The sequence below is a fragment of the Rhagoletis zephyria genome, unplaced genomic scaffold (assembly GCF_001687245.7).
Source record: "Rhagoletis zephyria isolate East Lansing unplaced genomic scaffold, Rhagoletis_zephyria_1.1 Rzeph_scaffold_11383, whole genome shotgun sequence".
NCBI lineage: Eukaryota > Metazoa > Arthropoda > Insecta > Diptera > Tephritidae > Rhagoletis > Rhagoletis zephyria.
Window position 1 is genome coordinate 281 of NW_016168460.1, and position 16,632 is coordinate 16,912.

The 16,632-nt window shown below is 34.5% G+C and overlaps 1 protein-coding gene across 1 annotated transcript; it reads right to left on the minus strand.

Annotated features, from left to right (window-relative positions):
- Window positions 1-444: 444 nt before the first annotated feature.
- LOC108377052 (uncharacterized) lies at window positions 445-16,317 on the minus strand. The gene is made up of 3 exons (XM_017633317.1): window positions 16,225-16,317; window positions 1,252-1,619; window positions 445-1,189 (listed from the first exon to the last, which is right to left on the minus strand). Exons 2-3 carry the CDS (start codon window positions 1,494-1,496, stop codon window positions 445-447), a joined length of 990 nt encoding a protein of 329 aa, XP_017488806.1. The 5' UTR covers window positions 1,497-1,619; window positions 16,225-16,317.
- Window positions 16,318-16,632: the final 315 nt, after the last annotated feature.

The following is a 16,632-nucleotide window of genomic DNA, read 5'->3' on the forward strand; positions in this document are numbered from 1 at the left end:
AATTGATTTACCGATTGTCTTCCGAAATTTCGTAAAAGAATAGTTTATTTTATTTTAGAAAATTCGGCAAAAAAATCCGATGAGAGCTTTACGAATTCCTTAAAATCTCTCTACAATTTAGAATACTCTGAAAATATGGTTTGCAGGGAATATACCATTTAATACTACTTGACTTATTTCAAAGTTGTTTGAATTTCTGCACTTGGTAACTGAACGCGAAATCGGAAGATTCTCTCTAACATTCCTTATAGGACCCAAACTTAACGATTAAACTTTCCCAAAAGCATTTAAAACTTGCTTGCTGCTTAAATATTCTTTATATATATATATATATATATATATATATGGCTCTTTCTTTGCAGAACTAACATTTAAGAACCCCTAATTTATTTAAAACGAATGCGAAATATTTCATAACTTATTTCTACATAAATGCTTACATATTTACCTGGTGTCATCGTTGGCAGAATCATCCGAATGGTAGCCATCGCTGCAGTGGCTGCTGGCACTTTCCGCATCCACCGGACTTGTGGGCACACCTTCGGGACCCATCAGTTGCAAAACAGCTTCGCAACCTCGCCCGAAATTCATTAACAACCCCGCTGCCGGTCTTTTCTCTATACATGCTTGTCCATCCAAACGTTTCACCTGACCCACACACTTCAAGACTTCTTTGTCGTTTTCCACTCGCTGACTGAGGTTCTCCACAAGAGAGGCTAACTGCTTCAACGCGGGCTTGTCCACCATAGTGAGCAATGTTTTGTTCTCGATGAGTCTTTGTTGTATGTCACCATAGTTGATGGCTAGTAGGCGCTGATGCGAGGAGTGTGCAGGATCTTGCACCGCTGTTATCATGCTAAGCTCTTCCAGCTTGTGTATGGCCATTTTGTAGGTGTCAACGTGTCTTTGTAGCTCAGTTTTAAGCGCGACATGCAGCGATATCAACTGTCCTGCGGAGTCTGTTGTTAAGCCGTGCACACCTAAACCTTGAACTGCATTATCAAAGGACTTCCGCCGCTCCCGTAGGGTTTGTCGCAAATTTGGTTCATACTGCGCTATCGCTTGGATGAGCTTCCCGCAACGTTGCCTCACACCCGATTCGTGGGGATGTGAGAAAAGACGTACCAGTTGCCAAGCAACCGATTCTATTGGCACATCAGGCTTTGGTGAGGGATTGATGGTGATTAACCTACGATAAGAATTTTGGTTTAAATATTTTAGTGATTAGGATCAGATTGGTACAGATCTTACCTTGTAAAGAATGACTCTAGTAAATATGCACTGTGTGGTAGGTGCTCCAGAAGCAAGTCGATTGGCAATTCTGCTATTACCGAACGCAGGACAGATGGCCCAAGTCTACCTACAACTCCTGCCGCCTCCCTGTACTGCCGCCCTTCGGAGAGTAACATCAAACGACGCAGCACTTGTCTGGGACTTGTCAGGAATTCACGTCCGTCACGGGGTGGCCCACGTATCCGTTCTCGACTATCGGCCATTGCTGACTCCAGCGATTCTTGGTGGTTCTTGAGAAAAATTTGTTTTCTACGATGTTTTTACAGATTGTTGTATTTTTTCGATTGTGTCATAGGATTTTTATGAATGATGAGCGGATGATAGAACTTAAATTAAAGAAAATGATGATCCAAAGTCAGGTTAAGTCTTAATTAGCAATTAATGAGTATAAAAATCATGAATTGCGTAAATGTTATGAAATTATATCTTAATATATAAAAATGCCGAGTCACTGTGTTCGTTTACGCTAACCGCCGAACTTGCCCATATCCGAGCGGGACTTTTCTAATGTTATTCGCTGCTACGCTTCATAACTAAATATGTTTATGTTGGGGAGAAATAGGTAGTATAGCAAAAAAATAACTGTATTTATACATATAAACATGTGCACATCAACAGCAACAAAAATTTGACCATTTGGACACCATTCAATGTTATCCATTCTCCTGGCTGGCACCGTAACAAGAGATCATTTTTTTTTTTTAAGGGAAGTGAAAAATAATGAGACGAATCCTTGTGTTCGTACGAATCGAAAATTAAAAATTTTTTTCACTAATCGCCTCAATAACAATTTTTTTGTAAATTTCGATATCAAATGAAACGTAAAAAACAATTACGAATTTATCATAAGGTTCATCTTAAGAATAGCGATGAGAGTATTTCTTAAGGAGATGTAACACTTGGATAACGGAATATAATTAAAGTCCACCCGATATATGAAAAACATGTTTGAAAGATTTTTACTTAAAGTACTTAACTTGGGTTTCGTTAATTGTTCACTAATTCCTCTTTATGCTTACTTTAAACTTGTTTTCTTCTCCTATGATTTTTGAAGTGAAACTCTTTTTGGGTTCGGATGGGAGTACATAAAGGCCTGGCACAAAAATAAGGTAGTTTCATTTAATGACATTCGTTGTTGTTGCTAACCATTTGACTTTTAATAAAATAATGACATTTCATTAAATTCATGCTACCTGAAGCAGAAGATTTCATTAGTCCACTCAACGCTGTCGAATATGATGAACCTGAAAATAAATGCATGATCTCAAAAATGGCGTTGACGAGATTAGGTTTCAGAATGGATGAAGAAAGTGATCAAAATTATATTTATGCTAATTGTTTATCGGAGGGCTGTCTGCGCAAGCCGAATTCAAGTTTTTTGCAAACATTGGAAATTTTAAATTCGAAATTTGTTGAAGTTAATGGTGATATGCTAACCACAAAGCCAAATTCTTTGGGAAATCTGATGAGAAATTTAAAAGTAAATTTTAACGAATTTCATCACGAATCACGAATTTAATGTGAACAAAAATTATAAGGCAAAATAAAAATTATTTTTTCCAATTTGTTTTTGTTTTGGATGTTAAGTTATGCGAATTATTTATTTACATGGGAGTGGCGATTATAAAAAGATTTTATTTTGAAAAAGCATCTTTAAAATTATATTTTTAAATCGCAAGATTGCATTCAAAATAAGAAAATGAAAAAATAACAACATAATGCTCCCGCGATTTTTGTTATAAAATAAAAAGAACAATTTCGATGAAGTCTCCTTTAACATTATACATTTTATATATTTTTAATAAAAAAGGTGCGAACCACGTAAGTAAAAAAATTACCAAGCACTGATAATGATTTTTGATTTGAAATATTATTAAATTGGTATAAATGTGGGAAAGAAAATACTCCGATTTATTGTTTGAATATTATCAAAGTGGCAAGGCCGTTGAGAATACTAACAATTTATGAAACTTCAAAAAATTTTATTTTCCGTCAAAAGTTGTTTATTGAAACCATGATAAAAATATGGTGACAGGTAATAAGGTCAATGGAGATAAGGTCAATTGACTTTATTTCCCACCCTGGTGCGAAATGAAGTCAATTGACATTATTACCTTTTCAAAAGCGAAATAAAGTCAACAAAAATTTGGAAATAAAGTCATTGACGCTATTTCCTCATTCAAATGGAAATAGCGTCAACAATGCTTAAAGTATGTCGATTCATAGAAAAAAATGTTGTTCTTACAATAAACATTGCCCCGTAAGTGTTGTTTTTTAATAGATGAAAAAGGTTATTGCCAAATCCTCAGTGTTGTGATATTAATCCACACACAATCATGAACTACCACCATTTGATTTTATTAAAAAAATTTAAATTACGAATATGTAAAAACACGATCCTAAAAACTAAACGCCTGCGCACAGCTGGAATAAACCTGTAAGTTTATGGAGTCACTAATGTATTAGCTAATTTTTTATCACTTTCGCATTTTGTAAATAAAGAAAAACACTTGCTATAAATGTATTCTTATTTCTTCATATATGGTCTCATCGAAGGTTTTCTACCCCTTCTATTTTTTTTTTTAAAGAACCCACGTGTATTACACTCGATAGAGAGAAATTCACTGACGGAAGCGTCAGCGTTTCGAAAGAGACACCTTTTAGCTATTAGTTAACGTACATATGTATGTATAATCATCTTTGAGTAAGTGGTTTTAGTTTTATACCCTACCATACATGATGTATTTTATGTTGCCATATGGCAACACGGGGTCGATTTGGGTTAAAATGTATGTGCTATCACTGCGAAGTTTCACTTAACAACCTTGGAAGGGTGTAGACCAGACCGATTTGGAGCGAAAACGTGAGAAGAACAAAAATGGCTGTAAATATGCAACCAAGAGATATATGTAAAATCTTTTGTTTACGCACCTCAATAAAGTTACGATTGTTAGTCAAAAGCAAAACCGTCGAATTCGCATCGCAGCAGATAAGGAAGTGTGGCATGAGAAATTTTTGATTTATAAGCGAAAGGTATACGCTATAGATGCACAAAGGAAAAATGTAAATTATCAAAATTGTAACCACAACAATTGCATTCCATTCATTCATTATGCATGCACTTTAAGAGCCAACTTGAAAACTTTGAGAAAGCGAAAACAACTAAAATACTAAATAACTAAAAACAAAATAATTATATCAGCAAACACTTGTTTCCGCGGTATTCGTTTCACCTGACAAATAAAAATCATATTCATGCGACCCTAATGAAGTGCAAAACTCCTCGGCTTATAATAAATGTATGTATGTATGTATATTATATGTACATTAGACCACGTCAAAATAAAAAAAAAAGTATCCCGCAATGCGAGCGGCATAAGACTCAAATTTTTGCATTTACAAGTACATAGAGAGCACATCACAGGGACTGAAGTGAAGCTAACGGAAATATGCATACAGAACATTTTTAGAGTTGCTTTTGTTTAAACTACTGCGAATATGGGATGGAATAGAGTTCCAGATGCGGATAGCATTGACAAAGAATAGCCGTGCAGAGCTGAGATAATTGTAGGTAGGAACAGTCAAGTCCTTTACTCGAGTGGATTTGGGGAATGTTAATTTTTCATATAGATATTTGGGTGCCTTATCTGTCATGAGACGAAAAAGGAATATACCAGCCATGTAGGCGCGCTCTCCAAGCGAAAATATGCTCATCATATTTTGCTAGCCCAAACACATAGCGCGTGATCTGGTTAAATACTACATCTATTTTGTGAGCTGATTGGGAATCTAACCTGCTGTAGACAACCTTAGAATAACAGATAATTGGCATTATAAGTTGGATTGCGAGTTTACGTCTGATTTCTATCGGTGTGAATGGAGCAGACATTCGTAAATTCCTTAAAGTATTATAGACTTTGCCTACAGTTCAATTCACAAGGTTAATTACTTTTGACTCAAATTTAATTGGTTTGCCACCAATGTGTAACGATGGAATAGTTGCTAGGTTAAGACGTTTCTTACAAATAGGTAAAACAAAACACTTGTCACAATTAAGCCGAATACCATTTAACTGTGCCCAGGACCTTATAGACACCAGTTCTCTGTTGAAGCTTGCGCACAAATTAGCTGAGTCCTCAAGAGGACCTCACACATAGAGCTGGACATCGTCCGCATAGGCATGCATGTTTGCGTGCATAGAAGTCCGAAATATATCATTAACGAACATACTAAATAGTAGTGGTCCTAAGATTGACCCTTGTGGGACACCCGTGAACAAAGGCCTTTGTTCGGATATTTGAGATCCAACCTTGACACGCTGAGACCTCTCTTGCAGATAGCTCCAAACCCAAAGTAGTTTTTTAATTTAAAGCTCAGTAGTTTGAGATCAATCTAATTTTCTAGGATCAATGAAAACGCTCGCTTTTTTAATCCCTTGTCCTATTGAGGTCACATCTAGTATTTTTCAAATATTTTTTTTTTTGAAATTCAAGGAATCTGAGCATGCATAATACTTAAATGGCATGTAATCAATGTATTCTTATAATTTTCGCACTTTTCATAGAACCTAGAAAATTATATTGATCTCAAAAGGAAAGAACTCATTTTCCTACGTTTAATTCCAATGGGAAAACTAAATGCTCGACGCGGGACCTCGTACAATTTTCCTAGAGAGGGGAGCATTACTATACCAAATGCTTAAATTTGAGTGTTATGATGGTCGAAATGCGTTTTATTTTTTTATTTTGACGTGGTCTAATGTAGATTATATGTACATACATACATACGTATATGAATGCAATGTTTTAAATGCACTTCCTGCGTTTATATTTAGTTAGTTAATTTTTCCCACAAGTCGTAAAAAGGTAGTAATTAACGCTACTTGAACCATTTTTGCATTTAATGATTCATAATCTAATATAAACGTGTCTATGCATGTATGTATGTACGCATGTACGTAGATGGTGTAGTTGACTCAGCAATTTGCCTTCAAAAGTTGCAGTCTAGCGTTGCAAAGGCCGCCAATGAAACAAAGTGGAAGCTAAGGTGGTACACAAGGTACAAAGCAAAAAGACAATGCTAAGTAAAAGACAATGCATTCTGTCTCTAAAGTACATAAGTATAAGCGAAAACAAAACCATCTTTAGCAAGTGTGGGTATATTAGTGTGTTCCTTCAACAATTCTTAATATGCGCCGAATCAAACTTAAAGTAAGCGTTTTCCTGCAAGATATACAATGTAAACAATATCGTGGACATTTAAGCCGTACAGAAACAGAAAATAAGTTAAATAATCAGAACTACCAACAACGCAGAGCCCCTACTATTTTTCGAGAAATGTTTGAATGAGTATACGATTTTTAAATTCTTAAATAACTGCATTGATCGTCGAAATTAAAATATGACCCAATTAGTGGCGTTTAAAACTCTAAATTTTTATACTCGCACATTTTTACACTGAGAAAAAATGTGCGTTTTTTTTTTAAACCAAAACTGATACGATTTGGCAGCAAGCGATGTTTGGCTTACTTTAAACATATGTTTTTTTGGAGATTTTTTCGAATACGGTTTTTTCTGCACTTCACAGATACCTTTTCATAGTTGATGGACCAAACCGAAATCAAAAAGTTAGTTTGGCAATTATATCAATTCTAGAAGAAGCTTTTTGTTTTTTTTTTTTTTGCTATGTGTAATCAGACGGAAATTGAACATATAATACTGCCTTATCCTGAGTTTCGCCTGAAAAAAACTCACCCGAAAATTTGTCATCTGCCCATACTAAAACCATGGAAACCAAAAGTGAAAAGTGAACCGGTTCGGGGAAAATGAAACTCGTGATAAGGCTGAATAACTAGCACCTCAGTACACTTAGCTACAACAGAATAAGCAAACTTGTTTTAAAATGCTCAGTTCTTAAAATCATTAAAGGAATTTGTATGAAAATATTTTTTCCAGTGCGAATTCATAGAAAATGGTAGCAGAAGTAGGATAAAAGCAAAAATTATGACAAAAAGTTATGCAAATGACAATACAAATTTAGAACCACCGAGGCGAAAGTTTCAGCTGCTCTGGAAACACCACCTCATAAGACTTCGCCTTGGATTTTTGAGTTCAAAAATTTTGGTTACGTTCGAAGTCCAGAAACGGTTTATTTGTCTCATTAAAAACGCGAAATTTCACTCAAAACTGATATAGTCATTGCTTCCTAATGGTGCCAAACAAAAGACTTCAACAACGAACTTGACGCTAATTCCGTTAGAGCGCAAATATGTAAAATCAAAACGGCTTACAAATACGGCAAACCAAAGAAAGGTCGTTAATTATTTTAAGTTCGCGTACGCTTGGCTTCGCTTACATATTAGCCGTTGACCAAATAAGGAAAATTCTTCTTCGGCAACCACAAAAACGAATTTAATTTGCCTCCAGAATACACAAAAACCAGCGTGAATGCATATGAGTAAAAATTTGTGAAGTGGGCCACCATTTTTTCGAAGGTCAAGCTTTTTTGTGAAGCATAAACAGATAATTGCACAAAAAAAACACGACCTTCGAAAAAATGGTGGCCCGCTTCAAAAATCTTTACTCATTTACATACACACATGTCTATATCTACATATATCTATCTCTATTCGGTTTAGCTATTAAAAATAATCGTTATGCGAACTAAATTACAAAAAAATACCTTTTACCTCAGGTGTAAGAAAGAGCTATATGTATATGAGGAGTTCCACAACAAAAAACCAATTATTCTACCTGAGCATTCTTTAGATACAATAAGGGCATTCTCGAAGTCTTGAACAGCCCTTGGAAAAACCGGGTTGTCTATGGGACAGTTTTGCAAACCGTGCAATCTGGGGTTTGCAACACTTCGAGAATAACAATATTGAGAAAAGAGTTTAGTTTCGATCACTTAATTTTTAATAATAGTTGCAAAATTTTGATGGTAATTGAGAACTATGACCAAGGCTTGATAATTAAAACTTAATATACACTTCTGCCAACTAAAAGTCTCAAGTAAATTGTACACTTTCAACAACTTAACTTAATATTAATAATTAAATGAATTATGCCGAATTTCCACTAGGCATTGAAATGACAAAAGATGTATGCCATTTAAAAAAATGCCATGTGGAAATGAACTTAATGATTATTTTTTTAATGTAATGACACGATTTTTTTTTAATGCCCGACTTTGTCATTTGTCATTTTTGCCATTTAATGCCTAGTGGAAATCCAGCATAAGAAACGATTCCAATGAATAAATTTGATTGACTAACTAGTTTAAATATTTTGGCACTTACATTTCTGCAATTATTGCGTTTTGGTTAGAAGAGATATTAAATTTTCGGGTGCAAGTGATTAAAATACGAAATTTTGATGTGTTACGATTCTTGATTGAGTTAATCGCTACTACGATTAAAAGTGAAAAAATCCGATCTTTAAAATATCAACGAAGCTTTATATAAATAATAAAAACCTGAGTTGTTAATTCAACGGAAATCTAAAACCAAAAAAAAGATTCAAATAAATTTATGTGCATAATTTACGTATAATAAATATGTAGTCGTTTAAGCCCACTTAAGATGGAATTTAGTTTAATGAGGTGGCAATTCTTTTAATAAGACTGCATATTTCTAGGAAAGTCATATCTTCTTGATTTTATTTATGTGTAATTTTTCGGGTTTTAGTGGAATCTAGTTCCACATATATAAGTAAAAAAATCGACTAATATAAATATTTATGTACATTTACCTTCATTGGAAATGTTTTCGATTGTATTGTTTGTATCAAAATCAAAGCAAAATTAAACTGGAAACGGAAATGGCTTCCAGTCGCTTCGAAATAAAGCATATGAACAAAGCCATTATTTTCCAACCTTTTTATTTGGAAATCTTAATTGCAGATAAGATACTAATCACAGCCGGCATGTGACAATTCGTGAGTCTTGATATGCTGGATAAAAATGTCGTCATAGAACGCTGTGCGGAAAGGTGTCGTGCCAACAAAATTCCGTAGATTAGAAGCCATTATATAATTTTCTTTAATCTAAGATATTTCAGTGAAGTTGTATGTGAGTGCTTTTGTATGGTTCTAAGTAATACAGATAAGATGAGAGAATGTACGCTGAAGTTAATGCTGCTCTAGGCCGTCTGTACTTACCACACTAACTACATATCTCATTTATTACTATGTACCATGCTTATGTATGTATGTATGTCTAGATACTTCTCTTGTATTATCGTACTTAAAATTCACATTTGTTTATATTATTCATATATATATATATGTATGTATGTATGTTTACACGCATAAATACATATGTATGTATGCTTGTATAAAAGTAGATGTTACTCACAATGTCTGCGACGGTAATCATCTTTCCGTTAGTTTAAATGCTACACCTATGATGGAGGAAGAAGAAATGTGAAACCAGAGCAACGGTGTTAGCAGCAATCCAACAATGAGTAGAAATGAAATTCTAGAAAACCAAAAGGTGCGTTGACGGTTTAATGAACCTTCTTATAAGGCAAGAACAAAGAACACAAATACGTATGTATATACATATTCGTAGTCATAAAGAAATACNCGCTTTACGTCCGATTTATGGTCTACATAATCGACCAAGTGAGCAAACAATTAATGCGATTGTGACCAAGTTTCGCACTCAGTTTACTTTATTGGACATTAAACCAACCACACGAATGCGTACAGTGCGTACAGAAGAGAATATTGCGTCTGTTTCTGAGAGTGTTGCTGAAGACCGTGAAATGTCGATTCGTCGCCGTTCGCAGCAATTGGGTTTGTGTTATTCGACCACATGGAAGATTTTACGCAAAGATCTTGGTGTAAAACCGTATAAAATACAGCTCGTGCAAGAACTGAAGCCGAACGATCTGCCACAACGTCGAATTTTCAGTGAATGGGCCCTAGAAAAGTTGGCAGAAAATCCGCTTTTTTATCGACAAATTTTGTTCAGCGATGAGGCTCATTTCTGGTTGAATGGCTTCGTAAATAAGCAAAATTGCCGCATTTGGAGTGAAGAGCAACCAGAAGCCGTTCAAGAACTGCCCATGCATCCCGAAAAATGCACTGTTTGGTGTGGTTTGTACGCTGGTGGAATCATTGGACCGTATTTTTTCAAAGATGCTGTTGGACGCAACGTTACGGTGAATGGCGATCGCTATCGTTCGATGCTAACAAACTTTTTGTTGCCAAAAATGGAAGAACTGAACTTGGTTGACATGTGGTTTCAACAAGATGGCGCTACATGCCACACAGCTCGCGATTCTATGGCCATTTTGAGGGAAAACTTCGGAGAACAATTCATCTCAAGAAATGGACCGGTAAGTTGGCCACCAAGATCATGCGATTTGACGCCTTTAGACTATTTTTTGTGGGGCTACGTCAAGTCTAAAGTCTACAGAAATAAGCCAGCAACTATTCCAGCTTTGGAAGACAACATTTCCGAAGAAATTCGGGCTATTCCGGCCGAAATGCTCGAAAAAGTTGCCCAAAATTGGACTTTCCGAATGGACCACCTAAGACGCAGCCGCGGTCAACATTTAAATGAAATTATCTTCAAAAAGTAAATGTCATGGACCAATCTAACGTTTCAAATAAAGAACCGATGAGATTTTGCAAATTTTATGCGTTTTTTTTAAAAAAAAAGGTATCAAGCTCTTAAAAAATCACCCGTTACATAGTGGATAAGCCATCTATGTATATAAATATTTGAGTTTTTATCTAGTCCATAATTTTAGGTTTGTACACTTTTTCTACTGCGATCTAATACCATATTTTGTTTTATTTCCTGCATTAATATTAATATTACCTCTAAGTGTTATTGTACAAATTTTTAAAGAAAGAAAGAAAGAAACAATTTTTTTATTCGATCAAAAGATATTTATTTTTAACGATTTTATAGCAATTCTCAAAAAAAAAGAATAAATATTCTCCCATGCAAAATATATGCAACACACACGGTTAAATACTAAGCGATTTTAAAATAAAAAGGCGGGTCTCTTTATATTGAAAAAGTAAAAAAATTACAACTGTTGGTGATGGTGAATCAAAGATATTAGTAAACATACGCGCTGGCGTGACGTTACAAAAAACGGAAGTGGATTTTGACTTCGATTACAAAATTGCAAAACTCTGCGAATTGGATAAGATTACTTGCATAAAAGCTTTTGTAGTAATATTGGAAATTTTTAAGGTTTGTTTTCGAAGTTTTTGAATATAGAAATCTTAAATGTGTATGTATATGTAAATAAATAGTTGTAGTTTGAAAATTTGTTTTGAGAGTATTTAGGTTTCATAAATATTTCCACCCTGGTCAAGCGTTAACGACAGTTATTTGTAACCTGATTCCAAAGTGTGCAATATGATTGAAAACACATGTTTGAGAAGTGTATCGATGGTCAAACATAGACAACTCATAATTGGCAATTTTTTTTTTTGAAATTGAGTTAAACATACTAATAAAATTTTCAATGTTTGACCAGGATGCCAGTTATGAGTTGCCACTGTTTGAATGTCGATATATCCATTTAAGGCAATTTTGACGTAAATTACCTTAAAACAAGACAAGTTAAAACAAATGTACATATAGAATTTCATTAAAATTAGTAGATTTCTGCTCACTAAAATTCTGAAAAGAAATGTTTTACAATACATTCAACCTATTTGCAGGGAAATTAAACTAGAATAATAGAAAAGCATGGTAGATTCCAACCCCTTTGTATGCATATGCAAATAACTACTAATTTTTTTTAACACTTTCTTCAGTTGTCGTACAAAAAGAGAAATTCTTTGCTTCTAGCACATCATTTGGTCATTCATTCGTCTTTGTTTCTTAGTTTTCATCGATTCACAGTTATTGGTTACAATTATAGTTATTGACATACTAGCAGAAGACAATAAGCGGTTTCACACCACTACTTACTAGTAATAATAATATTTTGGCGTGTTTGGCCGATCTTCTCCTCCAATTTGTGGTATGCGTCTTGATGTTGTTACACAAATGGAGGGCCCTACAATTTTACGCCGCCTCCGAACGGAAATTGGATTTTCTGCTATATTTAGGACGACGTTGAGTGAGCGAAAGTTGACCTTGGAACTGAAAAGTTGAACGTATTAATTGATAAATATAAATTTAGGAAATATAGTTCTATGCTTAAAATCCATGTATTAGGATATCTGTTCGGATTCGTAAAATTGTTCTCAAAATTACTGAATATATCGAGTGCCCAAATAAATAATAGAACACTTCAATACAACACAAATGTATTTTTAATGGTACAGATAACCGGTTAACTTCCGGATATACCAAATTTTCATTTAGATATTCGAGATTCGAATATTCGAAAATCCGGATATAATTCCTATTCTGCACTTAACTGATGGGTTTGTACCCAGAAAATTTTGTTACCATGAAATATTACAATTTACTGTCGCCACTATTTTAGGCAAGTTGGTAGTGCAGTTAAAATATTCAGAAGAATTGTGGAAATTCTGGCATTGCAAATTTACCGGTTACATTACTACACAGAATGCGAAAAGGGTTTAGAATTTGACATAAACTTTACTTACCGGTTATAAAATTTTTATTACCAGAATAGACCAGCTTACGGGCATGGACGTATCCTGTATTCTTTCAACGACCCAAGCATTCGCGAAAAAACTGACTACATTTGTCCTTCGCTTCTCTTCAAGAAAAACTTCGGCACGATTTTTCCATCAAGAAAGGAGTGGAAGGATCCTATTTTTACTGAACGCTTCGAAGTATCCATTTTTACGGACGGTTCAAAAATGGATTGTGGGGCAGGGGCGGGAATTTTTTTCAACCGACCTCCAAATGAAGAGTCTATTCGATTACCTAATTCGGCCAGTGTTTTTCAGGTAGAGGTCTTTGCCATAAATGAGACGTGCAAAATAATTTTAGCCTCGAAGATAGCGAGAACCAGCATTGCTATTTTCTCAGACAGTCAGGCAGCGATCAAGGCACTTGGCTCTGTAAGCATCACCTCCAGCATAATAAAACAGTGCAGGGAGAACGTTAGGGTTTTAGCTGACAGGCACGTCGTTGCACTGATCTGGGTGCCGGGGCACAGCGGAATTCAAGGCAACGAGATGGCTGACGAGCTGGCCAGGAATGGGTCGTATATATTGTCGTAGTTGTAATTCACCAGATGCAGAAGAAACGGTGGAGCATCTGCTCTGCGATTGCCCAGCACTATGTAGGACTAGAATCAGGCTTCTAGGCAAACCCTGCTTCTGCGGTTTCTTAAGTTCTTGAACTCCACAACTTCTTAAGTTCTTGAACTCCACAGGCTGGGTTTGAGATATACATATAACCGACTTCTGCTGCTTTCTTCTCGGGCTTTATTTCCAGGTTTAAATTGCGAGTAGTGGTTTTAAAACGGCACGCATAAGTGCTAATTGGAGTTGTTAAACTCGCCACTTCAACCAACCAACCAATGTTTGTATATAATTTCAGCCGGAAGAATGTGATAAGTTTGGCAGAAAAATAGAAAACGACAATTGAAGATTACGGAAAAATAAAGAATGCTTAAGTTATTCATCATAATTGTATGCCAATTAGCACAGATAATTTAGTAGGTAAGTTAAACCAGCCTTTGTTTGTTCTAAAATGCTTGACTGCTTTTTATTATTATTAAAAAAATAATAAAATTCAATTCGCTAAAGAAATTTAGGAGATAATGGGCCGTATGAATTGAAACAAAGCAATTGCTTTTTCTTGAAACTTCAGACCTTTTACTTAAAATTATTTGAATAAGTCTTGGCTGAAACATGATCGTCTTTTTCTATCTAGAATTATGAAAAATGTAATTTTTTTTCTCCGACGATCATAATTTTACCCATTTGTTGATTGGATTTTAATCAATAGTAATATCTAATTTTCCTTAAAAATAAAAGAAACAAAGACTCTCTTGAATGATTCACACTTTTTCACTATACTTTCGCTAAGCTCAAGTTTTTTATTTGCTCTCTTTTAAAGCATATTTATTATTCCTTTGCGAAAACGATAAGCTTTCTCATTACTTAACGTCTCCTGTTTCAGCATTTTCAAGTAACTCCATTCAAATCTAGGAGGATATGAAAGGTTATTTGGTGTTGTTCAACAAAAAAACAAAAATCGTCTTTCTCCGCTGTTGCTTTTTAAATTGTAGGTATATACACGGTAATTTAACTAAAATTTTTCGTCTGAGTACAAATAGTTTCTAGCAATAATTTGTATCATCGAGTATTATTATCGATACTTTTAGGGCCGGTTGTTTAATGTCCGGCCATCACTACCTCTCAGTTAAACATCATTATCGATGATTTGGACATCATGCATATATACGGTGAAAGATTTCTGTGGACAAAAATTGTGACATTTCTAAAGCATCGAATTCGAACATATAATTTTGTTTTTAGAATAAAAAGACATAACTTCTTTTAATACAGTTTTTTTTAACTAAAAAATAAAAAAACTTGAAAAATGATCACAAAAAGGCATACACACAATATACATACATATCACCACTAGACACGAATAAAAAAGCGCGAGTGTTTTGGCGTCGAAAAAGGTCGCGTGAAAAAAAAAATTTATGAAAAAAGAGGCATAAGAAAACTTCGGCGAAGTATACCTATTTGACGACGAAGAAAGACGCGTAAACTCTTGTGGAATTTGTATACTGCTACGCAGTCAAACGTAATTGATCGCGAAAATAAGTTTACGCGTATTTTCTCGCCGAAGTTCTTTTACGCGTCTTTTTCGCGCTCAAATTTTGAGCTCGCGTCTTTAATATCCATAGATTTTTTGAGGGAATTAGCATTATTTTTTATAATTTAACTTGAATTTAATCATCATCGTTTCATTAAAAAAAAAAACTAGCGAGAGTACCGGTTTAACAGAATACTGTGATAACGAATGTGTTGCCACGATTTTCCGAATGGCTTTTGGGCCATAGTACCGGAAATTATACGTTCCGACTTTTAAAAAACTTAATCCGGATCAACTGCAGTTAACTCTTGAGTTGATCCGGATCAACGCTGCCGTCTGTTTAAGCTCTTAATGAGTACAAGCATCGCCTGCCTACATAGCTGTATAAGACGATCACTAGCAGTTGCTTAATACCGAGTTCCAACAAACAACCGAACTCAAACAAATCGGTAAACAGTAGCCAAAATAAATTTTATTTTCAGAGGTTTTTTAATTCTTCATCCGTGGTCTGTTTCTGAAAAAATACAAGAAAATAACTTGTATTGCAACACTTAGGTACAATCACGTAACATCACAGTGAAACACTCAAAACGTGATGGGAATGAGACCAATTTCATTCATTAAAAGAGGTCAAAATATGAATAAATACCAAATAATTTGTAAAAGTTGGTTCCCATTTCCTGTTTAGATCAATTTGAAGTTGTGAATTTAAGGTTCAAAAATAAATAAGTACAATGACGTTTTTTTGTTTCGTTCTCAAATTTCATACCTACATACCTACATACATACATGTTGGTCCAAGCCTTCAACTTTTTGAAATTTGTTGCACAGTGTTATTTAAAAGGTATTATTGATAGACATACATCTCTTTAACAACATTCAAAATATATTGGTATACTAAAATGTTTATTTTTAAGTCAACTAGATTTGAATTCAGTCGCGTAGATGTTGAGCTAATTAGGCCTGCAGAACATAAACGAGATATCATTTATAAAGTAGATACTTAACAATGGTTTGTCACGCTTTCAAATCAGGTCATTGGAAAAAAATGCAATGATGAAAATTTTTGGACTTGCCCAAAAAACGCCCCCAAGCAAACTTTCATACTAAGCAAATAGGAAAGGTTATTAGAAACTTTTTCTCGAGAAACAGTCTAAAGTTTGTATGAAAAAATAAAACGTCTTGTGAAACTTTACTTACTTCACTTAACCAGCTTTTAGAGAGAAATAAATAAGTTGGTATTTTCAGATCTCCACAAAGAAGGCACACAATTTGTTTTTAGTACATATTTTGCTTGTGTACTTTATTTTATTTTAATAACCGCACAAATAAACACTAAATAAATAAGCGGTAATTTTAGCGCCTCAGACGTAGGTAAGTGTTGTCGACTATGTTGTTGGATTAGATTAAACCATTTGAAAAAGATATATTTAACTTTTCTAAACACAATTTTTTCAACACTTCTTTTTCACAATGCGTCTAGTAAGCGATAGATTTTATCCGGAAAAAAAGCGCGCACTTTTACTAAACCCCCAACCGATAATTCAATGTATACAAAAATTTTCTTTCGTACATTTATCGACTTATCAGTGCGATCGAAATTTATAA

What these genes read in the sequence shown, in the direction of transcription:
- LOC108377052 (XM_017633317.1), bottom strand. Translation starts at nt 1,496, where the DNA reads ATGGCCGATAGTCGAGAACGGATACGTGGGCCACCCCGTGACGGACGT. An exon ending in CTAGAGTCATTCTTTACAAG is followed by an intron (nt 1,190 to 1,251) that starts GTAAGATCTGTA and finishes TTCTTATCGTAG; the next exon opens with GTTAATCACCATCAATCCCT.